This window comes from Solanum pennellii, chromosome 7 (assembly GCF_001406875.1).
Source record: "Solanum pennellii chromosome 7, SPENNV200".
Lineage (NCBI taxonomy): Eukaryota > Viridiplantae > Streptophyta > Magnoliopsida > Solanales > Solanaceae > Solanum > Solanum pennellii.
Genome location: NC_028643.1, coordinates 68714216 through 68739479, shown reverse-complemented (window position 1 = coordinate 68739479; position 25264 = coordinate 68714216). Strand labels below are relative to the sequence as shown.

The following is a 25264-nucleotide window of genomic DNA, read 5'->3' as shown; positions in this document are numbered from 1 at the left end:
AAACTACCCACCAATAAAATGACGACACGTGGATTGATCAATTTTTTTTAAAAAGCTTTATTTAAATAATTTTATAAATATAAAGACTTATTTTTGTTTTTTCTTTTATTTAAGGATTGAGTTCAATTTTTTTTAAAAAGCTCTATTTAAATAATTTTATAAATATAAAAACTTATTTTTGTTTTTTCTTTTATTTAATCCCCCGCCCGACCCATTCCCTCTTCACTGGCGCCGGCGGCAATTACGACGCCAGCAAATCATTGCCTTACCTCTTTCTTCTCCTTCATTCAATTTTATCTCTTTCACTGGCATAAGCAGTGCATCACCTTCGTGGCTTTGGTCGTGAAATGTTTATGATTATAACATTTTCTGGTAACAAATAATTCGCCGGATCAATATTTGAGACGTAGATCTATACAAGAAGAAAAAACAAGAGAAGAACCGTAAAGTGTGAGAGAAAGAGAGAGGGGCGGGTTGTGCATGTGCGTAACAAAATGAAAATGGTGGATAAGGAATTGAGCATAGTTGCAGGGGAAGAAGACTCTTTCTTCCTTTTCTATTTTTGTTAATTATTTCCTTTTAAGAAAATATTAATTTAGGTGTAAAAGTTAATGAAAAAAAGAGAAAAAAAAATTTTTTTTGATACCTTTACGCGCTTAAAAGGGTAAATCACACGTTTTTGGACATGTCAGCTTTGTGTCCAATAGGCATGACTTTTGAACCATTGAGGTGTTCAATAGGAACACCCTGTATTTGAGATATCTAAGTGAAATATGCGGACAACTTTGAGAGGCTGCATATGACTTAAGCCCGAAAAAAAAAAAACTTTAAGGGGTGTATGTGTGTCATCACACAATCATTTGTATGCATGTCACAACTCAAATTTGATTACATTTCTAAACTTAAAAATAATTACAAATATCTATTATACGTGATCTTACTTAGATTTTTGGCAAAAGTATGTCTATGTTTTCCAAGTAACAAGAAAGGGTGATATTAATTTCATTTTTAGCACCTTATGTTCTCATATTACGTACACATTTCATTCATATATTCCTTTTGATTTGCTTATATGAAAATACTTTAATTAGAAAAGAACTTATCACATGAATAAGGTAGGAGATTCAACACCTACTAAGAATATTAAAGTTTGTATTGATACTAATTAATTATTATTGAATTTAATGTCGCTATAAGATTTAGAGATACTTATAACGAGTGTTATGTCTTGCTCTAAATAATATATTTAGCGGTAATTAAACTAGTGTAATTAATTAATTATTATTAAAAAAATTATTTTTTATATAGTGATCCCTTCTACTAAAGGAGTACTCCTTCCATCCCAGCTTGTTGACATTTTTGTCTGTCTTGAACTTTGTAAAATCAAACAATATTACATAAATTAACACTAAATATTTGTAACTAAAATGGTCAAAATGTAATGAAACCTTTATGGAACTAGTACAACAAGCATTTTAAAAGAGTTCATGGATTAAAGAAAATAATAAATGGTCAAAACAGTAAAGTTCATTTAAGGAAAACACCAAATACTCCTTATAAGTTATATCCAATAATTGTGATTTATTATTAATGTTGCACATTTTTTTAAGAAATTATAAATAGAAGGTTAATTTTATTATATTATTATTTAAATATAATAAAAGGAAGTGCTAAATGGCTATAAAATTTAGCCAGAATTTAGCCGAAAAATAAGAAAAATATGATATCTTTTTATTTTAAAAAAAATTAATCTTTTTTTTATTTTTTAGTTAAAATGTATTAAAGTTAAAAGAATAAACATATTTCAAAAGGTAAAATAACATTAAAAATATTATTCTGGCCAAAAAGATTTTTCCTCTGATAAATATGATGTCTTGAAAAATGTAATGAAGGTATCTTAATAACTAAAGTAAAATCATATATTGATTTCATTAAGTGAACAAATATTGTTGGACTATTCAACATAATATAGTGAACAACTATTATTAGACGGAGATAATACTTTGAAAACAATAAAGTACTCAATGGATCAAGATTCAAGACGCAAAAGCCAATACAACTATGAATCTTGACGTTTAAGGAAGCTTAGCAAGACTTGCAATTTCCCATATGACTTTCTTTTCCCAACACTATAGTGAAAAAAAAAATGCAGCAACAATCACTGACCAACAAATCAATGCCTAAGTACTTGGCTTATTTTCCTCTAAAACTTTTGAATCATACTATAGTGATAGGATGTGGTGTCCCAAGAAACTCCAATTGCCTTCATGTTTGTCCTCTTTTTCTTATACTTTGGCTTTCTTGATTTTCATCCCTTTGGTTCTTGTTTTAGTCCTTGTTTGTACATTAGGCCCTCAGAGTTCTTATGTACTATCATTTAGTTCTTCTTCTTGGACATGGAGATCAGTTGGATTATTAAGGTCTTTGACAAGTTATGAAGAGAGAGATCAGCATTTACAAGAAGTTGGTCTACTTACTTTCAACAACTCAGCAAAAGACTCATTTTCTAATCGACCCCTCGCAGTATATATATTTCACTTGTTATTATTTTGTTCTGTTTTCCATATATATAAGGTTACTTATCTGATAATGTTGATTTGTCCTTTGTTTTGCTACCTTATTAGGAAGGAGTTGAAGATACTTGGAAGGATGAAATGAATGAAGGAGAAAAGCATCGCGATGAAACGACTGGAATAGTTAAAAGGTATAACAGGTTGGAAAGGGTTGAGGCCATTTTAGCAAAAGCAAGGTCATCAATAAGAGAAGCTGCTAGAAATGGAAGCATGATATCGAATCATAAAGATCCTGATTATGTTCCTCAAGGTCCTATTTATCGGAACACAAATGCCTTTCACAGGTAATAGTTCTACTATGTGTATGTATAGTAGTAGTATTCGCGTTGATTTTACATTGACATACTTAATATTTGTACTACTAGGAGCTATCTTGAAATGGAAAAGAAGTTCAAGATATATGTGTATGAGGAAGGTGAACTTCCAATATTCCATAATGGTCCATGTAGGAGTATATATTCAACAGAAGGAAGGTTCATTTATGAAATGGAAAAGGGAAATATGTACAGAACAAAAAATCCAGATGAGGCCTTAGTTTATTTCCTCCCATTTAGTGTGGTTGTAATGGTTAGATACCTATATGTCTCTGGTGGCCCTGACAGCAGACATGTCATTGGTAGAACAGTTGCTGATTATATTCATGTCATTTCTTCAAGACATTCCTTCTGGAATACAAGTCTTGGTGCTGATCACTTCATGCTCTCCTGCCATGATTGGGTAAGCAAATTGTAATCGAGTTGAACTACAGGAAACTGTTTAGAATACGCGAGTAAACATTCTTTAGTATGTATAAGTTAAATCCTTCTTATGTGATATCTACCATTGAGATCAAAAATGTCTTTTTTTAGGGACCACACACGACTTCATACGTGCCACATCTCTTCAACAATTCAATAAGAGTTCTATGCAATGCGAATACTACAGAAGGATTTAATCCTCAGAAAGATGTATCATTACCTGAAATTAATCTCAAGACGGATGATACAATAGGAATCATTGGAGGTCCATCTCCATCAAGACGATCAATTCTTGCTTTCTTTGCTGGTGGTTTACATGGTGCCATAAGGAACAACTTGATGCAACAATGGAAAGGAAAAGACCAAGATGTTTTAGTTTACGAAGAACTACCATCAGGAGAATCTTATGAATCTATGTTGAAGAACAGCAAGTTTTGCCTGTGCCCGAGTGGCTATGAGGTTGCAAGCCCAAGAGTTGTTGAAGCAATTTACGCGGAGTGTGTTCCTGTGTTGATTTCAGATGGTTATGTGCCACCATTTAGTGATGTCTTGAACTGGAATGCTTTTTCTGTGAAGGTGGCTGTGGAAGACATACCGAACATCAAGAAGATACTGATGAGTATTTCTCAGACTCAGTATTTGAGAATGCAGAGGAGAGTGAAACAAGTTCAAAGGCATTTTGTGATGAATGGACCTCCAAAAAGATTTGATCTTTTCCACATGATTGTTCATTCTATTTGGCTAAGAAGATTGAATATGAGAGTTTAGGATTAAGCACTTAAATGTAGGTTGACAAGCTGGAAATCCTGCACAAGTGATCAATTTTGACCATTTGTAGTTCACATTTCTGCTTTCTACACACTTGTTTTGCCTTTTGCACTTTATTCTTGTTAAACTACTGCTCTCAACTTTGGATAAGTGTGCCTACTGTTAACTATACTTCATCAATGTATTCCATTATGGCTCATACACAAGCAGCTGGAACAGTAGAACACTTTATACTCTAGAGTTCTTACTGAGCCATCTATTTCAACTTCAGTGTACAGGTTTACTCGACATCTGTGCTCGTGAGCTATAGTAAGCTGCTCGACAGATTAGTACTTAAAGTGAGCAACCTGGCTGGACACTATTGTCTATCGTCATAAAAACAAGTTTTTATGTAATTGGAAAGAGAGTCTAAAAGAATACAAGCAAATAAGTATGGTGGTCCTTCAATATATAATAAGGCCTAAAGTCTTAACAGCTAAATTATGGAGAATTTCGACTTCTCATCAATGAAGTTTCAAGGACTATAGGTTTTTGCCATTGCCTCTAGGTCCAAATACAGCAATGGATATGTTGGAACATGTTCTTTTGGGAAGTTCAGCTGCTACAGAGACTGCAGGTACTCTTAGTGACTTCATACACAACGGGGATGCTGGTTATGGTGGAATAGAGAAACAAAAACTGCTCCTTTTGATGCACATTTATAACGCGATTCATGCCTATTGTTATGAAGTTCTTAGCAAAACAGTCGTGGTCTCGTGGCAGACTGGATCAATAGGTCTATAGAGAAGGGAATGAATTAGCTGATGCTATGAACTTTTTTACTGTAGTACTAGTACCATTAGGAATCAGATAAGCACTTCACACAACCAGATTCAAAGTATAAATTGAACTATAAATGCAAGGATTCAGACTTTCAAAATGTGAATAAATCTTCAATAATAGTTCTGTTACATAGTTGCCAAGCAACATAAAATCATCTACAGTTAAAAAATTTAAGGGGAAGTACAGTTTAATCTACAATGTATTTTTATGTTCAGGAAAGAATGAACACAATATTTTTCCATCCCACTATGTGTACAATTTTCCCACCTTCCACCCCAAGAATTCTAGACAAAAAAATCAAACATCAGCACATCTTGTTGGTGCATATCCCAGTCTGGACCTCTTGGTGTCATATAAGATATGAAAATTCTGCTGTTGATAGTTTCCAATTATCGACAAAGCAGACCGAGGAGTCCCAAGAATTGCCAAACAAACGATATCGGGTTCAAGTTTGATGAAGTAGTTCTCTACTGGAAAATTCCATACAGCTCCATCACCAAACACAATTCCAAACGAGGGAAATTCAACGTTCTTCACTCCGGACACATTGTAACATGGATTCAAAATAGGGAAGTCTTGTACAATGGGATAGCTCTTGACCTTCTTGACAAATGCCTCTTTTATAATCTCATAGGCTGGTTCAGCAAAGTAACTCAATGTGGTTCCTGAATCAATGATTGTACCACCAACACCTTCTGGAGACAAATTCCACGTCTCCTTCGGTATATTCAGTACCTCTCCTCCAACTATGACAGATTTTATCTGCACATAGTAGAAAGTCTCTGCAGGGTTGTCTTTGCCACCAACCAATGAAGTAAAGTTCAATTGTGGATGCTTCAAAAGATCCTTATCTTCACCAAAAATCAATTTGCTGCTTACACTAGAATTGCTATTCCTATCCACAAGGCAGTACGAAAAAGAATGACCGTACAAAGATTGAAGCTGAGAGGCAAAGGAAAGTGGCCCTCTCCCAAGTCCTAACAAACCAGCAGCACCATGAAACAACCCTCTATTCCAATGACCACAACCAAACATCACATCTTCCACCTTCCTAAACTCACTCCCACTCGGGGTCGTGAGGTTAACAGTAAACGTTTCTAGAGCGAAATCGCCAGTCGTATTGGAGCTATCACCATACCAATAGTAATAAGGGCAAGTCTGATTCTCAGACTTACATGGCTGTGGAGGATCAGGGGATGTAACAAATTGACACCTAGGTTCATGACAACTTATATTTCTAAAAGAACTAGAGTCTTTAGGATCATAATGGGGGCCATTTTGTTCAAAACAATCATAACAAGGAACACATTGAAGCCAATTAAGATCACTACCAGTATCAAGAATCAAAGAAAAATGCTTAGGAGGTGTACCCACAAATACATCCATGAAATACTCTCCTGAACCAAGACTCACCCCTGACTCCAAAGTTGCCATGAGCTTCCCAGAGAGCTCATAAGACAGAGATTCCAGTGGCGGCGAGGCGGCGGCTACCGGAGCATGAGCAGGAGCAATCTCATGTTTTTCACTACTTTTTGCAAGTCTTGAATTAGTATTCTGATTTTTCTTCTCAACAATCCTTGTATGCAATGTCTGAATCCTACTCAAATCCCCAAAAACTGAGTCTTTAGCCTCAATTTTTTCTGATCTGTGCCTTAAATGAAACTTCACAGATTCTTCTTTTTGCTGGTTAGAAACATCTGAGACATCTTCAGACCCATCTAGTTCTTGAGCTATTGAATGAGTCGTTGATTTCTCAGAAACCCCATAGTTGCAATCTGAGTTTGCAGAAGAAGAAACACCATTGAAGCTTGGATGCTCAGGTAATACAATCCCAGAAACACTAGAATTCATATTTCTAAAACTGTAAAATCCTCCAGATGCCACCACACAACCAGATGAAAACAAGAACAGAAACAACAAAATGAAAAAATGAAACTTTGTCACCATCACTAATACTCCAAAAATCCTCCCTTTTTTTCACTTCCCTTCAAGTTAATACAACAAAATGAAAAAAACCCCAAGAACCCAGAAACAAAAAATGGATTAGAACTCAGAAAGATGAATAAAACAGGAAAAAAATCCAATCTTTTTCTAACTTTAACACAAAAATACTTCAATTTCTATTGGGGAAATGGAGAAAAGAAAAGGGAGGAGAGACAAAGTTAAGGAAAACATAAGTGAAAAAAAAATACTTATGTACTATACACCAATAAAGAGGGTGATTTGGGTGTTGGTTTATGAGGTTTGTCTGTAGAAAAAAAGTTTTTAACAAATGGAGGAGTTGAAGTTTGAATAACGACTTTGAATGTCGTCTAGCTTTTCATCTACCAGTGTGTCCATTTACGCGCTTTCCACAATCCTCATCTATATTTTAATGATATATTTCTTCGCGCTTCACTCGATCATTAAAATAAGTATAATAAATATAAATATATATTTAAATTTATATAAAATTAAAAAAATTAAACACACATTCTAAATAGCATAGTATGCATCTTACCTGGCATAATATGAAGCATTTCAAGTGTATATTACACGAATTGTTATGTAGCATCTATATTTATTTGTTCAACTTTATCTAAATTTAAGTGTATACCTGTACATACACATTCAAAATTAGAAGACCTAAATATTAGTTGAAATCGAGTTAAATGACACGTTTATGTATTATACCCTTAAAGTAATGAAATTTATTAAAATTCAATTTCAAACATTAAATATTTAAACTTCAACTGAATTTAAACATTAATAATAATATATTATTAGCATTTAGCAAGATGAAACTCTGTTATATAACAAGGTGAAACTTAAGCATTTATGATAAGTCAATTGAAATGGAGATCGAAAGATAAAATTATTTAATTATTTTTTAAGTAAAATTTGGTCTTCAATGGAATAATAAAGTGTATTTGATGTGAGTTCATGGGGAAAAAGATTATTGTAATTAATAAGATTGTTTTTGTACAGACAGCAAACTTGAAAAAAAAAATTAAAAAAAATTCCTAGCTTCTGCATAGCTGTCTTTGACAATGTCAGTCCCTTCTTGTGATGCCATGCAATGCAATGATGCTAATTTTCTTCTAAACTACTATTTTTTCACTTCATTTTGGAGGAAAAATACTTGAATAAAACCCCTATGAACTTGAGTGATATCTAGTTAAAATTATGTAAGTATTATTAATTCAAAAAATAATTATAAGAAAAATTATATATTGTTTTATGTATTACTCTCTCCGTCTCATCTTATGTGGCACCATTTGAATCGACACGGAGTTTAAGAAATAAATGAAGACTTTGAATTGTTTACCAAATTGTCCTTCAAAAGTTGACTCACTTTTCTCTCTCCTCCTAAATGTATTAGAGTATTATTTAAAATTAAGTGGGACCAACAAGGGTAAAAGAGGAATTGTACCTTTAAATACTTATCATATAAGAAAATGTGACATTCTATTTGGGACGGACCAATGGAAAATGATGTCACATAAAATGGGACGGAGGGAGTAATTGTTTCATTTTTATTATAATAGAAACATTTTTAGTGGTAATAAATGTACACATTAACATATCAAAAATCGGTGTTAAAGTCTTTATCGGCATTAGTTAATTGTGATTGAATTCAATTTCGCTAAAGGTTTTAGGGACATATATAAAGAGTGTTAATTCTTGCTAAAAGTACATATTTAGCGACAATTTAGATATTGTCATTGATTAATTGTCGCTAAAGATCATTTTTAATATAGTATTTCTAGTAGATATAAGAAATATTCTTTCATAACTTATACATATATTAATTATGTAGATTTCTAAATTACAAATTAATTATCATGTTAAAAAAAAAAATATACATTAATTAAGTAACTGCTTGTTTACACTAGGAATTGAATTGACTTTTGAGGAAGAAAATGTGGATTATATATATATATATTTATTGTAATAATATGGTGTATATTAGAAATAAAGAAATATAATTTTAATGCAAAGCAATGTGTTTTGGGCACTTGGTCAAATCAAAAGAAAACCAGTTTTTGGTCAATTGTTGGGAACAATTTTTTCTTCTTTTTTTGGTCAAAGATCAGCTTGAGAAATTTAATCTGAGATTTTTCCTTTATAAAGACGAAAAATTAGAATTAGGGATAAAATCAATTTTCATCCTTTAGTTAGTATTAGTAAATTTAATTTTTTTCACCAATATGGATTGTGGTGCAGTGATAAAACTGATTTGTTGAGAGCGGTACACCCAAATAGGTCCTGTGATATTTTTATGGATTCATTACGAAGAAAATATCATATTTATTTATTTATATATAATTATTTAGTGACACCATTTCTATTTTACTTTTATTGGATACATTTAAAACTTTGTTGTGAAGAAAAATCAATTAAAAATAAAAATTAATGAGATTCACTAAAGATAATTTAATAGATATAACATAAACTTTTTTTAAATAGTCACTTGATTATTGAAAAAAAAATCAAAATTCATAATTAGGAAATTGAAAACAAAAAGAAAATGACAGATTTTTTAAAATATTAACATTGGTGGAACTGCAAACCAAGAGTAGAAGTATAAATAGTTAAATACTAATGTTTGTCTGCCATTAACATAGTATTCCCTCACATGTCAATTTTGTATAACATGTTTCATTTTTCAAGATTTAAATAAGATAATTTTTAATTTTTAGTTATTTTAAATTATCAATTATTTTATTTTATAATGTACTGTACTTAATTAATAAATATATTATTTTAGAAAAGTAAAATTTTATATACAAATATTTGATAAAATTTAAATATTTTAACTCTTAAAAAATTAAATTATATCACAAAAATCGAGATACAGAATATACGTCCAGATTTATTCAAAATTCAAAGTTCTATCAAAGCGAGGAATAGGACCGATAGAGGACTATGAGAAAACGACCAACAATTTGCTTTTTATATTTTCAATTCTCTTACCCCAATTATTTTCTATAGTTGTTCCATGATGTTGATCATATGTGGAAAAAAAATATTTGAACCTACCCATTTCTCATTCCATAAATATATATATATATATTGAATTTAAAAATAAATATTCGTACTTGATATTTTGTATCAAATAAATAGTGTTTGATCATGAATATAAAATGAAATTCACTTCAATCAGAGTTGTCAAAGTTGAAATTGTATATGATTATAATTTATGCAATAAATATTTAAAAAATACATGAAATATAATTTAGATGAACTTTTTTATATATATAGAAAATTTTAGGGTAAATTTGAAAAAGAAAAATTGATAAAAGTAAAAAATGGATTCTTGGTGGTTTTGAAAATTTGAAATTATTAATAGTCAAATATTGATTTTTAAATACAATGAAAAGAAAATCTTTTAAAAATTTCATCGTCAAATGGGATCTTAATAATTAATTTATTAAAAAAACTATATTTTTATATTTATTGATTTAATAATAAACATCAAATATGTTTGCAAGCTTTACCCTCCCAACACTTAGCCCGCCCTCGCACGGGTGGAGTTAGGGTAATGGAGGGATGCATTTGAATCTCTTCGTCGAAAGAATACAATATTCATATGATATATAATAAATTTCTTTTTTTAATTTTTTTATTTTTGTATATTATTTTTTTATATTTTTTGAATTCTTTTAGTAAAAAACTTTTACTTGTCACGATAGACTCTTTTGTATGAAGTTTGAATATTTTCCTCAATGGAAATTTTGGAATTATACGAAGTATAAAGAGCGTATAATGGAAACTTTTATGTCAAATTTATGATACAACAATTGAGAATTGAGTGGTAACTTTGATATAACACCCTGGATTTATTTATTTTATCAAGAAATAAGATGAGGTTGTGCTATTATAAAAGAAATTGTGGTGTGACAATTAAAGTTTTTTCTTTTTAAATTAAAAGTATTAGATTTGAATATTGAAATATGAAAAAAAAATATTTGATAGAAAATATTTTTCTTCGATTGAAATTTTAGTATCGAACTTTAATATATATTTCAAACATCAAACGAGAGACAATAGAAGTGTATGCAAATAGTCAATAACTAATCCACTTGGAATTTTTGAGGGCCAACACATTTGAACAAGATTACCTTTGACTGAGGACAACTAAATAATCTTTAATTTTTATTTTTTTGGGATTAAGATTGATGATTGACCCTAAATTAATTAATTCTTATAGGCACACTTCAAGTCATGACACACATCCCACATTTAAGGGAAATTTTATTTTGTCTCCAAATAAAAATTAATATTCGAAATTTCTGTAATTAACGTTTTTTTAATAAACTTTTCTTAAAAGGTCATGTGAAAATCATTTTAAAGTATTTTTTGTAAACTACAACGAAAATGAAGCTATATTGACCACTACAATAGGTTTGACCAAACAAAGAATACGCAGAATACATTATATTTTATTTAGATTATTGTACTTCGTTTTTTATTAAATGTAGGCATTCAAACACTATGATGATGAGAAATAAAAAATAGGTTAAGACTTTAATGATTCTGTTAAAGATATATTTTCTTCGTTTTTTTTAGTTGTTATGAATTTTTTTGAAAATTAAATTATATAAATTTTACTTTATTTAAAGACGTATTTTTTGCATATTGATATTTAAAATTTGTAAATTGTAGTATTTCTTTATAATTTTTGAATAAATAATTTTTTAATTTTAAAATGCTGAGTTAATTAACATGACAACTAAAAATACGGAGGGAGCATGGTCTAAGATAATCGTCATTTTAAAAAATTATGATATTACTAATTAGTATCTCTTTTTCGCTCTTAGTAATAATTATCTTTGAAAGTAATAACGTTGACTAATTAACATAGTAAACAACACATATTGTGACATCATATACTTACTCTGTCCAACAATATTTGTCTATTATTGTCCAACAATATAAGAGTAATTTTACTTTATTTGAATATAATAAATATAATGTCTTGAAAAATATAAATAAAATAATTATAATTAATAATAAAAATAAATTAGAAATTAAAAGTAAAAATTATCCATTAATTTCATTAAGTAAACAAATATTATTATACATTCTAAAATTGTAGTATAACAGACAACTATAATATAGTGATTGCTTCGATTAAATCTCTTTTTATTTATTGTAGATAGATTAACGAGAGAATAATTATTAAACGCGTTAACATTACAAATTATTAAAAATAATAATAAGGGTATGATAGTTAAAACACATTCTTCCTTCATCCCAAAACATTTTTCACAATTTCTTTTTTCTTTTAGTGAAATGATATGAACTTTGATAAATATTAATTTAAGATATTTTTTTGCGTGTTATGAGAAAAATGTTATTTTTACAATACTTTGTTAGCTTTTGAACACCTAAATTTTAATTTTAAAATATGAAATTAATTTAATTCAATTTACTTAACTATTAAATTTAGCCCAATTAACTCTTGTAAGATAAATGTAATAACTATTTTGAAATTGAGGAAGTAATAATTTCTTAAAAAACATATAAATAAAAGAATGTGACAAATAAAGTGATCCGAAGAGAATAGCAATCTTCGGTATTCATGTTTTAAGTGAAAATCTTTATATGACATGAAGTTATTACTCTTTTACAGTGTCAAATTATACTAGAACATGATAAATTTTAATAAACACATACAGTAGAAAAGAGATTATTTAAAATATTTAAAGAAAGAATTTTGTTCTACCTTAATTGGGTATTTTTTTCTTCTTAGTTTAGAAAATAATTGAAGCCAATAAAAAAAAAGGAAGAACTCATTTTGTTTAGAACTAAACCAAGTATATTTTTTGGTAAAACTTACTCGAACTAGGGATTTACACCAAGTCAATACATGCATGTCATGTCCAGTAAATCACATTTTCTAAAATGATCATAACTTAGCTTCAGAGGTTGATATACATATGTAAGCACTCCCAGAATATTTTTTGGTGCAGATCTTTGTAATTGTACAAGGGAATCCTCCCACGAAGGCTTCCTTTTATTCTTTAGCGCACCAGCAACTGTAATAATTGCAAGCGGCAACCCCATGCATTCTTTCACAACATTTTTTTGCTATGTGATTACGAAAAGGACATCAACTGAATTTCCAGTTTTCTGTCTGATAAGATTCCAATTTCTATGATCTTTCGAGCCTCCATTGTTCCACAAACATTTCAGAGACGTGTAGTCAACTTCAAGTGGTGCAGGATAAGAGAAATTAAATGAATGTTACCTTCAATTTGAAGACTAATCGCAACTAGTTTAATTCTCTTAGATCACCTACTCAGCGAATAACATCATTGTGTTTGTTACCAAGCAAAAATGATTTCCTAAAAAAAATTATTTCAAATATATTTATATATTATCTAGCAAAATATTATGAAACCAGAATAGTATAGTATGGGAATGAAATTCCAAAGTGGCAAGGGGTGGGCATTGGGGGATTGCCTGGGTGGCAGCGCAGAGCTATGAAGTTCTCAGAGAAATTACACTCTTAGTCTTGATTTGCAATTGTAAGCTTCCGCATGACGCCCTTACCAATTGCAGTGGTAAGGGTATGCTAAAAACTACGTACACGGCGCACACAATTGATTCCTAGCCTTCACATTTTGTGAGGCTTGAACCGGGTGGGGCTAGACGGACCCTTTTTGACAACTCTATCCAAGTCCATGCCAATATTATTTTCCTAAAATGTTGAAAAGTCTTTGGTAATATACACAACTGATTTTCAGGTAGCAAAAGCAGCAAGATTGGACAAGTTTGAGCTTTCTGACAAGATCAAGTTAATACCAGAGTCTGGACTGGTTGCTGCAGCTCTGAAATTGAAACGGGAACCTCTGAAGGTTGTTCGATACAAGAATGAGTTAAAAAAGTTAATATGAATGAACCATACTTCCTTGTCAAGTTACACTCCATACTACAATAAAATTGTGAATTACATGGGGATTTTCCTGAAAACTCGCGGGAAATTAACTTGCCAGTTAAACATCCAAGTTGTCCGTCCTGTTGAAGTGCAATTACATGTCTCTTTTTTCTGTTGCATTAATGTTGAAGCAGCTGTATGCATCTTTCCATATGGTTGTCCTGTTAAGCAGTGAGGTATAATAGATTTGTTACTCACCTCGCCAGCTTCAGTTATTTATTTTATCGAACTTCACAGATGGAGGAATACAGTTATCCAGAATTAATGGTGCAAATGCTGACAGTAAACTGAAATCAAACAACATACAAGGCATGAAAAATGATCGCTAATTAACCTTTTACATTGTTATATTTCTAAAGCTTATTAGATTCATGCTTTAGTTTCACACAAAAATCAAAATGAAGGCTATTGAATTGTGATCGATTTGTGAGAATGGATGTATCGTAGATTGTATTTGGTTAGTTTTTCACAAATTGTAGAATTTTCATATTTATGAGGAGGGCAAAATACAACTAAGACATCCTAATTGTTCATTCAAACAAAATTTTAAACTGCAAATCAACATAATTCATATTTCAAATCATTATTTGAAATTAAATCATGCACAATACAAACGAATATTCTAAGGGGAAATTAGATACTCAACAAATGTCACAAACATCGATCTTTTCTTTTGATCCGTCACAAATACAATGAAACGTTCTTATATATATATATATCTCCTCTTATAGAAGTCATACAACATTTTCATAAAAAATAATTTAGCAATAGTAAACAAGCATAAATAGATACATATATAATCTATTTTAGCTTGTTTAATCATTCTCATAATAATTTTTAAGGAGTAACTTGGAGAATTACTTTTCCAACATTGGAGCTACTAAATAGAGATGTTAAACTCTCCAAAAAGCTCTCAATTCCATTATAGATTTTGTGCTTAGACTTTATTTTGCCTCCTTTCAAGTGAACTTCCATCTCCTTTATAAATTCCTCAAAGTGATTAAAATAGGAAGGCACCATAAATCCTTTCATCATAACTTCTTTACCCACCATGTTCAATAAATTCCTAACTCCTTCTCTTTCTGTCCAAACCTACAAAGTCCACCGATTTGTTTTTTTAGATATGTCGAGTCAGTATGTAAGTTCTGAATGCTAGATATATATATATAATTATGATATATAGTACAAAAGTACCTTGTTATACTCGGATATCATTCCACAAAGCGCAATACGAGCTCCATGGTTGACGTGATTAAGGACAGCCTCAAGCATTTTACCACCAACATTGTCAAAATATACCTCAATTCCATTCGGAAAATATCTATAAGAAAATAACGTAAATTTTAAGTTATAGTAAGGTATTATTAACCCAAAATAAGGAGAAAAAAAGGATATAAAAATAAAAATAGTTTACTTGGTTAATGCAGCATCATAATCTGTCTCTATACGGTAATTAAAAGCTTCATCATACCCACACTCTTCTTTCAACAACTTCACCTACAAAAATAAAAATAACAATATAGTACTATAATTTGAATATTTATTTTTAGTATAATGGACAAGTAAAAGTGAACAGGTGGAGAGAGTTATATATACCTTATGATCAGAGCCTACACTTCCAACAACTCGACAACCTTTAACTTTAGCTAGCTGTCCAGCTATGATTCCAACTCCTCCGGCTGCAGCCGATATGTAAACATTAGATCCGGCTTTAGCATTTCCAATCTTCTCTATGCCCACCCACGCTGTTATCCCTGGCATTCCTATGTAATAACGTATACAGAATCAGAGTCAAAATTTGAAGTTTATATGTTGAGAAATGCAAAACTTTAAAAATTAGTATACCTAAGCAACTAAGATAATCCGGCAAGGCAACTCCATCGGCATGATTAATTTTCTGAAGCAAATTAGAAGGCAGAACACCAAATTCAGCAACAGGGCAAACACGGCTCATTACTAACTCTCCCTCTGAAAAATTTGTATCCTTAGATCGAACCACCTTCCCGATTCCAAATGCTGTTATCACCTGCAATTTTTCATATATTATAAAAAAAATCATATTCGATCAAACTAAGATACATAAAATGAAACAGAGTGAGTACGTAGTACACCTGGCCGAGAGGGATTTGAGGAAGTGAGAGGCCATCATGGAGGCCACTCAATTGAGTGCGCATGTATGGATCGATAGAGACATAGAGGATTTGGAATGCTACATGATCATCGGGGATCGATAGAGTCAGAGTGCGTAGCTTAATATGGTCAGAATTGGGAACACCAGTTGGTGCATAACTAGCAACATACCACTCTCTGCTCTCCAATTCTGCCGTAGCCATTTTTTTGGGTAGCAACAACAATACTAGTCGTGAAAATTAGATAAATATTACTACGATAACTAAACAAAGAGGCCAGAGGAAATGGAAAAGTAAGTGGATGCAAGAAAGTATTATTTTCAGTTCTTAATTTCACGTATACGAAAGAAGCAATTTATAGAAGGAGGTGTTGGGTATACAGTTAATGGAAAACACAGGAATTTGAAAATTTGAGAATTTGAAGAGTAAAAAATTTAAATTTTTTTAATTTTTAGGCCATTCTTATGCCCCACGCACCTAGACGCCCTCGTCAATTTTTATTTTTATTTTATATTTCAAATTTAATTTTTTTTCATTTTTACGCCATCCTTATCCCCTATTCCACTCACACAGTTTATTTCCGTCAAAAAAATTAAGAAAAAAAATCATTTTTGGGAAGTATTTCATTTTTTAAAAAAGTTATTTCTATGCCACCCCCTACCCGCTCTCCCCCCTCCTTCCTAGGCTACCCTATCATTTAAAAAAAAATATTTTTTCGAAAAATATTTCAAATTTGATTTTTTTTTCATTTTTACGTCACCCCTACTCTTCGCTACCCCCTACCCCACCCCTCACCTAGGCCATTTCCATCAATAAAAAAAAAAATTTAGAAATTATTTCAAATTTAAAAAAAATTCAGTTTTTACGCCACCCCAACCCCGGGCGACTCAGACAATTTTTCTTTAAAACGTATTGTTTTTGAAATATTTTTTTTTGGGTCTGATCAAATTTTGGAACGGTCATCGGGGTCTTGTCCTACTATGAATGTTGTCGTCGGGTCCTAGATCAATTATCGGAGTTGATTTTCAAATTGGAAAATATTTTCTAAAGAGTATTTTTTTAGTCTCAAGTAAAATAAAGATATTTTTAAAAATCTTTTTCATTCACAAATCAAACATTAAAAAATATTTACTACTCTCCAATCAAACATGAAAAATAAGTTGAAAATCCACTTGTTTTTCAAAAAAGAATATTTTCTATGAAATTATTTTTTATTAAGAAATATTTTCCTTCATACCAAACACATGCATAATATAAAATGTAGCAATAAATTGCAAGAAAGAGTAGAAAAAACTAAATGACACAAAAAATGAACAAACTTTTAAAGGATGGGCACCAAGAAAGGAAAGAATGAGAGCAAACGAAAATACATATAATAAGAAAATAGAAAAGGATCAAAATTGCCCCTGAACTATGTCAAATAGATTATTTATACCCTTCGTTATATTTTGGAATAAAAAATATCCCTATAGTTATCCTAAGAGACTACATATACCCTCAAGAGTTAACACCCCACATTTTTATTGACTTCGCAAGCCACGTGGGACTAATCCTTCCACCTAACCATTGCAAACTAAGATTCAATACAAAAGAACTAGACCTTTAGCGGCGATAATAGTCGTCGCAAAAGCCTAGAAAATCGTCACTAAAAGTTTTTAACATTAAATTCTAATTTTGTGTTTTTTTCTTCATTATTTAAAAAACAAAAAAAAAATGATATCAATTAAGTAGGAGTTTGAAGATATTATGTCTTATTTTTATGTCATATGTAAATGTATAAAATGTATAATGATGCATTATATAGTAGGAGATGTGAATCAAGAAGTAATTTTCATGATTTTTCGTAATAATATTTGATGTTTTTAATATTAGTACTGCAAGTTATTTTAGAAAATTAGGTTGCAATCGGAAATTAATTGTCATATTTTTTTGTTGAAAATATAGGTTTTACTAGCGTATGGTTGTTGGAGCCTTAGTCGCCACTAAAAGTCACTCATAACCCTGACAATATTTTGGGATTTTGTGGCGACTTTGTTGCCACTAAAGGTCAAGTTCTCTTGTAGTGAATTTTAGTTGGCATCACTTAGGTGGAGGGATTAGTCCTATATGGCTTGTCACGTCACTGAAAAATTTGGGTGTTAACTCTTGAGAGTATTTGTGGTCTTCTAGGATAACGGCGAAAATATTTTTTATCCTAAAATGTAATGAAGGGTATAAGTGATCTATTTCACATAGTTCATGAATAATTTTAAACCTTTTCTGATAAGAAAATTGAGATACTGATTGCAGAATAAAACTCAATAGAAAAAAAATGAGAATTGTAGTCAAAAGATACAGATAAGTTAGGGAAAGGCCACACGAGGGTTAGTTGGGCTTAGTTCCAGGATCTTCTTGATTAGAAGGCCACTAAATCAAGCACACACACTAATAAGGAGATTGATTTTCGACTTATTTTTTTCATTGTTTTGTAACATCTAAGTATTCTATATAGTGATTAATGATAACTAATTATGAAAGATTTAATTTGTTGACGTTAGATCATAAATTGTGTTCAGTCCAAAAAAAAAAAAAGGAAACAAAACTTAACAAATTGGCTTCAAACTCCATTTGTTTGGCAAATTTTTGGAGCTAAGGGTTGATGTGAAAGGAGCAAGTTATTCTTAATTTGTTCACATATTGGCGCATAATTTTCTTTTTAATTTGTTTAAAAAAGAATTATTTTTTTTTTGGTAATATTTTAACTTTTATTTTTTATGTGACATGTTTAAGAGCACAAGATTAAAGGACAATTTTGTATATTTGACATAACTTTAATCTAGAACCACAAAATTTAAAAAAGAACTTATTTATTTTCTTAAACTTCGTATCATTCAAACTACATCAGGCTTTTTGAAACGAAGGAAGTAGAAGCCTTTAAGCAAACGGCACTTGCATTTTGCAATCAGATAGTCTTCTCTTAAACGGCATTTGCATTTTGCAATTAGATACAATATGTAACAAACATCTATTTTCAAGTATGAGATTGAATATAAAAATGTAGCAATAAATTGTATGAAAGAGTAGAAAACCTAAATGAAGCAAAAATGAACAAAGTTTTAAAGGGATGGGCAGGAAGAAAGGAAAGAATGGGAGCAAACTACAAATACAGAACAAGATAATTGGATTAATTTCAGTTTCAAGGGTCGTCTTGACCATAAAGCTACTAAATCAATCGCTTGGATCTTTAAATTTTTTCTACATATTATGCATCGATAAATTTGAAAAAAACTTTTCAATTAGTAAAAAATACAATAGTAATTGTTTATTTTATTTAATGTGGAACTCCTTGCAATAATTGAAAAATAGAATAATATTTAGTTAATTGTAGAATCGTTTCTAATGTGATCACCTATTTTGTTGACTTGTTTATATCTTGACAATTATGATGAACCCACATTACTAATTCTTACATTTACCTTTTTTATTCCCCTTTCTATCTTTTACTCTCTCCTTATTGAATATTCTAATTTCTAAAGTCTATCAAATAGACAAATCTTTGCATTATACAAAATCTATTATTATGTGCTTATAAAAATATCAAAATTATTTTTTGGTGTATCTTTAAAATTTCAAGTATTATACGAAATAAATATTATTTTATTGTTTACTTATCTTCACTTGTAGGATTACATTAAATATATTATAGTCACTCAATTTATAATGACAATTGACAACTAAAAAGAATAAGGTCTCCCTATAAAATTTAATCTTAGACCCTCCAAACTTATTGAGCTCGATCCTAATTAGGTCTTATGTTTAACCCGCGTGGAAACTTAATGAGCAAGCAAGTGACTATGTTAATAGGTCACCTCAAAAGGAAAATTATGATAGTACCCTTGGTCGTCCTAGGGAACTCCTTATATAGAATGAGGAAAGAGAACTACAAAAAAATAATTTTGTTATATCATTTTCAAACGATTGAGTGATCATATAAACAAGGCCAAATACATATTCCTGTTGTAAATCTCTCAAAATAGATCCCGTCAATCATATTATATATATCTTTTAGAAAAGAAACCTAGGATTTTGGGATTTTTGTTACTTAAGTTTGAGACGTGATTTCTTCAATGTTGTTGCAAAAATTTCAAATGATTTTGTTGATTTAAGACATAATTTTCACGAGATATAGTCCTTGTTCTTGAATGAGGGTGCAGTTGCGTTTGTAGCTTGCTTTAACACATGTTTGATATTATACACATAAAATATACATTTTGTTGAGTTTATGGCTTACCTATAACACATGTTTGATATGTCATATGCATATACATAAGTAGTAACATATACACTTATTGTTTGTTCGATTCAATTATTATTTGAAATCATATTCAGACAAACATTCTAAATAGAGATTAGATATTCAACAAATATCACTAACGTTGATCTTTTAATCTGTCACAAGTATAATCAAACATTATTACATATATCTCCTCTTATAGAAGTCATACAACATTTTCATAAAAAATAATTTAGCAATAGTAAACAAGCATAAATAGATACATACATTGTCTATTTTTTGCTTGTTTAATGATTGTGAGAATCACTTTTAAGGAGTAACATGAAGAATTACTTTTCCAACATTGGAGCTACTAAATAGAGATGTTAAACTCTCCAAAAAGCTCTCAATACCATTATAGATTTTGTGCTTAGACTTTATTTTGCCTTCTTTCAAGTGAACTTCCATCTCCTTTACAAATTCCTCAAAGTGATTATAATATGAACCAACCATAAACCCTTTCATCATAACTTCTTTACCCACCATGTTCAATAAATTCCTAACTCCTTCTCTTTCTGTCCAAACCTACAAAGTCCACCGATTTGTTTTTATAGATATATCGAGTCAGTATGTAAGTTCTGAATGCTATATATATATATATATAATTATGATATATAGTACCAAAATACCTTGTTATACTCGGATATCATTCCACAAAGTGCAATACGAGCTCCATGGTTGACGTGATTAAGGACAGCCTCAAGCATTTTACCACCAACATTGTCAAAATATACATCAATTCCATTCGGAAAATATCTATAAGAAAGTAACGTAAATTTTAAGTTATAGTAAGGTACTATTAACCCAAAATAAGGAGAAAAAAAGGCTGTAAACATAAAAATAGTTTACTTGGTTAATGCAGCATCATAATCTGTCTCTATACGGTAATTAAAAGCTTCATCATACCCACACTCTTCTTTCAACAACTTCACCTACAAAAATAAAATAACAATATACTATAATTTGAATATTTATTTTTAATATAATGAACAAGTAAAAGTGAATAGATGGACAGAGTTATATATACCTTATGATCAGAGCCTACACTTCCGACAACTCGACAACCTTTAACTTTAGCTAGCTGTCCAGCTATGATTCCAACTCCTCCGGCTGCAGCCTATATATAAACATTTGATCCCTCTTTAGCATTTCCAATTTTTTCTATGCCCACCCACGCTGTTATTCCAGGCATTCCTGTGTAATAACGAGTAGGGGTGACAATTTCAGTTCATATACGTGAAATGAAATCATTTTACTCATATTTTCTTTTCTTTTATTAAATGAATTTAATATGATTTTCAACCTATTTAAACTCATATAAATATGGATTAACATGAGAATCCATATCCAGCCCATATAAATAATTTTATTTTTTTTGGAAAACAAAAAATTTTTAGGGATCGGTTGATGGAAGTGTTAGGATCGGAAATAAGCAGGTGTAAATGCGGAAACTAGCAAAGCAAACCTCAAAAGATCACGAGTAAGAAGACAACGGGAAATATACCGAAAGACATAAAGATTTAACGTGGTTCGGTCAATCGACCTACGTCCACAAAGGAGATGAGCAATCCACTATAAATATGAGAGTACAAAATACAGAGGGAAACAACCTCAACCAATTCACTCGGAATACATGGAGGTTCACACAAGTGATAACGTATCAAGTTTGTGACCCACAAATTCTCCCTCTAACCAAAACTCTCAAAGCCCTTTAAGACTACATTGTGAATGCTGATTAAGTTAGAAGGAACATTCCTCTATTTATAGAATCCTAAACCTTTTCCTACAAGAAAAGAATTAGTCAATCAAAAAACCTTTTTCTAAAAGGAAAATCTATTTTATGGTAAGAGATTTAGGGCAAATAAAACCCAACAGGAAGGTCGGCCCGAGCCCGGGGGTTCCTAAGGGAGGGGGCAAATTTTTATTTTTATTTTTGAAAAAATAGATTTTTTTTTTGTTTTTGAAAAAAAAAATTAGGTGTAGATTAGTGGAAGGTGGGTGAGTAGGCAGGGGGTGGGGATAATTTTAAAAAAAATGAAGAATAGATTTATTAAAACAAAAAAATCTGGGAGTCAATTGGTGGAAAGTAGGGGTCCGGCTTTTGGGGTAGGGTAGTGAAAGGTTTGGGGGGGGGGGTCTGTGAGGATGGATAATTTTTTAAAAAAAAATAAAACAAGTTTGTTTAATGGGTTAGAACCATTTTATCTAAAATCATATTTGCAGATATTATATTTGAATGGATTATAATCAAAATCAAAAAACTTTAAAAATTAGAGAAATGTAAAACTTTAAAAAATAGTATACCTAAGCAACTAAGATAATCCGGCAAGGCAACTCCATCGGCATGATTAATTTTCTGAAGCAAATTAGAAGGCAGAACACCAGATTCAGCAACAGGGCAAATACGGCTCATTACTATTTCTCCCTCTGAAAAATTTGTATCCTTAGATCGAATCACCTTCCCGATTCCAAATGCTGTTATCACCTGCAAGTGGCACAATTAAGATTACAAGATATAATATAGCATTTTTCTTAAAGCTAAATCAAATTAGATACGTAAATCGAAATGTAGACCTGGCCGAGTGAAATTTGAGGAAGATGGAGGCCATCGTTGAGACCACTCAATTGAGTGCGGACGTATGGATCAACGGAGACATAAAGGATTTTAAATGCTACATTTCCATGTGGGATGGAATCTGCTTGTAGCGATAAAGTGAGAGTGCGTAGCTTAATATGGTCAGAATTGGGAACACCAATTGGTGCATAACTAGCGACGTACCACTCTCTGCTCTGCACTTCCGCTGTAGCCATTGTTGAGTAATTGAGGGTCAGTCTCTGAAAATAGTAGTGCTGATATTTTTGCGGTCCCCAAATAAGATGTTAGTGGGGTGGTGGTCCTTGTGCTGGATTTTCATAGTCCAAACCAAAAAGGGTCGGTCATATTATGTGGTAACGGAAAAGAGTAGTATCATATTATTTGTCCAATATTAAATACTCTTTACATTAAAGTATAGTAGTTCTAAATTATCATTAACAAGAACAATTTAGTAAATTACATTCTAATATTTTTTTAAAAAAATTATATCAAGTTAATACGAATCAAGTGAACTCCATACTATCGGGCAACAAAGCTTACACTTGTTCACTAATTATGACGGTTCACCAGAAATCTTTTCCACGAGGAGCGGTACGTACGTATGATATCATCATGACCCCTCTTTTCGTATGAAAAGGAGGGAGCAAATGATTTTTGGTCGATAAGTGCATGTGCACGTATTATGGATAGATTTTAGGAATCACATAGTTTTAATATGAAATTATAATTTATCCCTCTTTAGTTTGTAATTACATTAATATCTTAAAAAGTAAACATAAACCAGATACATAATATGTAGTTCGAATACATTATAACATAAATTGAATGCATAAAATGTAGCTCAAATTTCATAAAAAACTAGCTCGAATACGTATTATGCAGCTCAGATACATTATAAAATAAACTAGATACATAATATGTAGCTCAAATACATTAAGTATTGATTCAGATACATTAAGAAAATAAGGAATTTTAGAAATAGAAGAGGATATTGAAAATAAGGGAAAAATAAGACGTGTATTTCAATAATTTTTTCTTTTTAATTTCACGAGAAAATGGCTAAAATGGGCTTTAATGTACAAATAATGCTTTATTTTGATCCTTAATTATTTCATTTGATTAAAATGAACCTTAATGTATGATAAAAATGTTAATTTCCTTAATACATTTTACGATTGAAATAATCCTTTAAATGTGTTCATTCTGATCCTTTATAGTACTTAAATTAATAGATTTATCCAAAAACACATGTTAAGTTTAATTATGGACTCCACTGGCTAGTCTAAAATAGACAACTTACATAAATATATTATAATAAAAAAATATTTATTATTTATAGCAATAACATTTTTTTCACTTAATCACTCTTAATTTATTTATAATACAAGTTTAATACATATTATAAAGAATCATTTATATTCACATATAATACAAGTTTTAATGATGGATAATGCATTTATCACACATTTTAATACACTTATAATACAATGTGACAATATTTTATCAAACAAACATAGGATATCATAATTCACTTTTAATACATATTACAGATTTATCACAGTATTGCTATAAATGGTAATAAACAAAAAGTATCGCTAAAATCAGTAATTATTTTTAAAAATGTATTAATTTATGTAATTTTTTCTAGTAAAATTCAATGCTAATGTCTTCTTTGTTAGTTTCATAGAAAAATCCACGAAATCTAATTCTCTTTTCTTTTCTTTCTCTAACAAAATCTATCATTTTCTCTTGCTTAAAACAAAAATGGGTATTACATTAGCAGAATAATATTTTAGAAAAAGAAAATAATAAATTTTGTTGGAGAAATTAGAGAAAATGATATTAGATTTTATGAAGTTCTTTCTTTGAAGCTAACAAAAAAAGACAACAATGATAAATTTGTTAGCCACATTAATAAAATTAACACTTTTTAAAAAAAAAAATAAATATATTAGGTTGAAGATAAAGGACCAAAATAACACCTTCTATCATACATTAAGAACTATAATATACTAAAGATCAAAATAAACATCTTCGTTATACATTAAGGACTATTCTTATACAATAAAATATATTAAGAACCAAGATAAAACATTAACCATTCATTAAGGCCTATTTTTTTTGGTTCTCAAAATCATAAAGAAAAAATTACTTGAATGGGAGTTTTTTAATAAATAATTATTGATTTTAACGATACTTTTTATTTATTACCATTTATAGCAACATATAACAATACTATATTAAATATGTAATATGTATTAAAAGTGTATTAAGTATGCAATACTATTTTTAAAAATATATTTTGTTTGTTTAGTAAGAAATTGACTCATTGTACTATAAATGTATTAAAATGTGTGATAAATTAATTTTCTATCAATAAAACTTGAATTATATGTTAATA

At 30.2% G+C, this 25264-nt stretch overlaps 4 protein-coding genes across 5 annotated transcripts; 1 reads left to right on the top strand and 3 right to left on the bottom strand.

The window, feature by feature from the left end:
• Positions 1 to 2203: 2203 nt before the first annotated feature.
• On the top strand, positions 2204 to 4262 carry LOC107025639 (probable glycosyltransferase At5g03795). Its single transcript, XM_015226402.2, has 4 exons — positions 2204 to 2520; positions 2625 to 2857; positions 2939 to 3290; positions 3422 to 4262. The coding sequence occupies exons 1-4, from the start codon at positions 2236 to 2238 to the stop codon at positions 4076 to 4078; spliced, it is 1527 nt and encodes a 508-aa protein (XP_015081888.1). The 5' UTR covers positions 2204 to 2235; the 3' UTR covers positions 4079 to 4262.
• A 720-nt stretch (positions 4263 to 4982) lies between these two features.
• Positions 4983 to 7238, bottom strand: LOC107024488 (aspartyl protease family protein 2-like). Its single transcript, XM_015225476.2, has one exon. The coding sequence runs from the start codon at positions 6845 to 6847 to the stop codon at positions 5198 to 5200; it is 1650 nt and encodes a 549-aa protein (XP_015080962.1). The 5' UTR covers positions 6848 to 7238; the 3' UTR covers positions 4983 to 5197.
• Positions 7239 to 14475: 7237 nt separating this feature from the next.
• LOC107024632 (2-alkenal reductase (NADP(+)-dependent)-like) lies at positions 14476 to 16260 on the bottom strand. The gene is made up of 6 exons (XM_015225622.1): positions 15938 to 16260; positions 15672 to 15852; positions 15423 to 15589; positions 15241 to 15323; positions 15021 to 15147; positions 14476 to 14918 (listed from the first exon to the last, which is right to left on the bottom strand). Exons 1-6 carry the CDS (start codon positions 16157 to 16159, stop codon positions 14664 to 14666), a joined length of 1035 nt encoding a protein of 344 aa, XP_015081108.1. The 5' UTR covers positions 16160 to 16260; the 3' UTR covers positions 14476 to 14663.
• A 4099-nt stretch (positions 16261 to 20359) lies between these two features.
• Positions 20360 to 23171, bottom strand: LOC107024475 (2-alkenal reductase (NADP(+)-dependent)-like). 2 transcript variants are annotated; one of them, XR_001457352.2, is made up of 6 exons: positions 22842 to 23160; positions 22572 to 22742; positions 21295 to 21461; positions 21117 to 21199; positions 20897 to 21023; positions 20360 to 20792 (listed from the first exon to the last, which is right to left on the bottom strand). XR_001457352.2 is itself a non-coding variant. In XM_015225461.2 (6 exons), the coding sequence occupies exons 1-3, from the start codon at positions 23076 to 23078 to the stop codon at positions 21385 to 21387; spliced, it is 495 nt and encodes a 164-aa protein (XP_015080947.1). In that variant the 5' UTR covers positions 23079 to 23171; the 3' UTR covers positions 20360 to 20792; positions 20897 to 21023; positions 21117 to 21199; positions 21295 to 21384. The 2 variants fall into 2 exon arrangements, 1 of the variants encoding a protein (XP_015080947.1); XM_015225461.2 differs by having other exon boundaries at positions 22572 to 22752; positions 22842 to 23171.
• Positions 23172 to 25264: the final 2093 nt, after the last annotated feature.

Excerpts from the sequence above, each read along its gene's own strand:
- LOC107025639 (XM_015226402.2), top strand. The coding sequence starts at position 2,236 with ATGTGGTGTCCCAAGAAACTCCAATTGCCTTCATGTTTGTCCTCTTTT. Across the intron at positions 2,858-2,938 it reads AACACAAATGCCTTTCACAG|GAGCTATCTTGAAATGGAAA; the intron begins GTAATAGTTCTA and ends TTGTACTACTAG. Across the intron at positions 3,291-3,421 it reads TGCTCTCCTGCCATGATTGG|GGACCACACACGACTTCATA; the intron begins GTAAGCAAATTG and ends GTCTTTTTTTAG.
- LOC107024488 (XM_015225476.2), bottom strand. The coding sequence starts at position 6,847 with ATGGTGACAAAGTTTCATTTTTTCATTTTGTTGTTTCTGTTCTTGTTT.
- LOC107024632 (XM_015225622.1), bottom strand. The coding sequence starts at position 16,159 with ATGGCTACGGCAGAATTGGAGAGCAGAGAGTGGTATGTTGCTAGTTAT. Across the intron at positions 15,590-15,671 it reads GGATTATCTTAGTTGCTTAG|GAATGCCAGGGATAACAGCG; the intron begins GTATACTAATTT and ends GTTATTACATAG. Across the intron at positions 15,148-15,240 it reads TATGATGCTGCATTAACCAA|ATATTTTCCGAATGGAATTG; the intron begins GTAAACTATTTT and ends ATTTTCTTATAG.
- LOC107024475 (XM_015225461.2), bottom strand. The coding sequence starts at position 23,078 with ATGGCTACAGCGGAAGTGCAGAGCAGAGAGTGGTACGTCGCTAGTTAT. Across the intron at positions 22,753-22,841 it reads CTCAAATTTCACTCGGCCAG|GTGATAACAGCATTTGGAAT; the intron begins GTCTACATTTCG and ends TGCCACTTGCAG. Across the intron at positions 21,462-22,571 it reads GGATTATCTTAGTTGCTTAG|GAATGCCTGGAATAACAGCG; the intron begins GTATACTATTTT and ends GTTATTACACAG.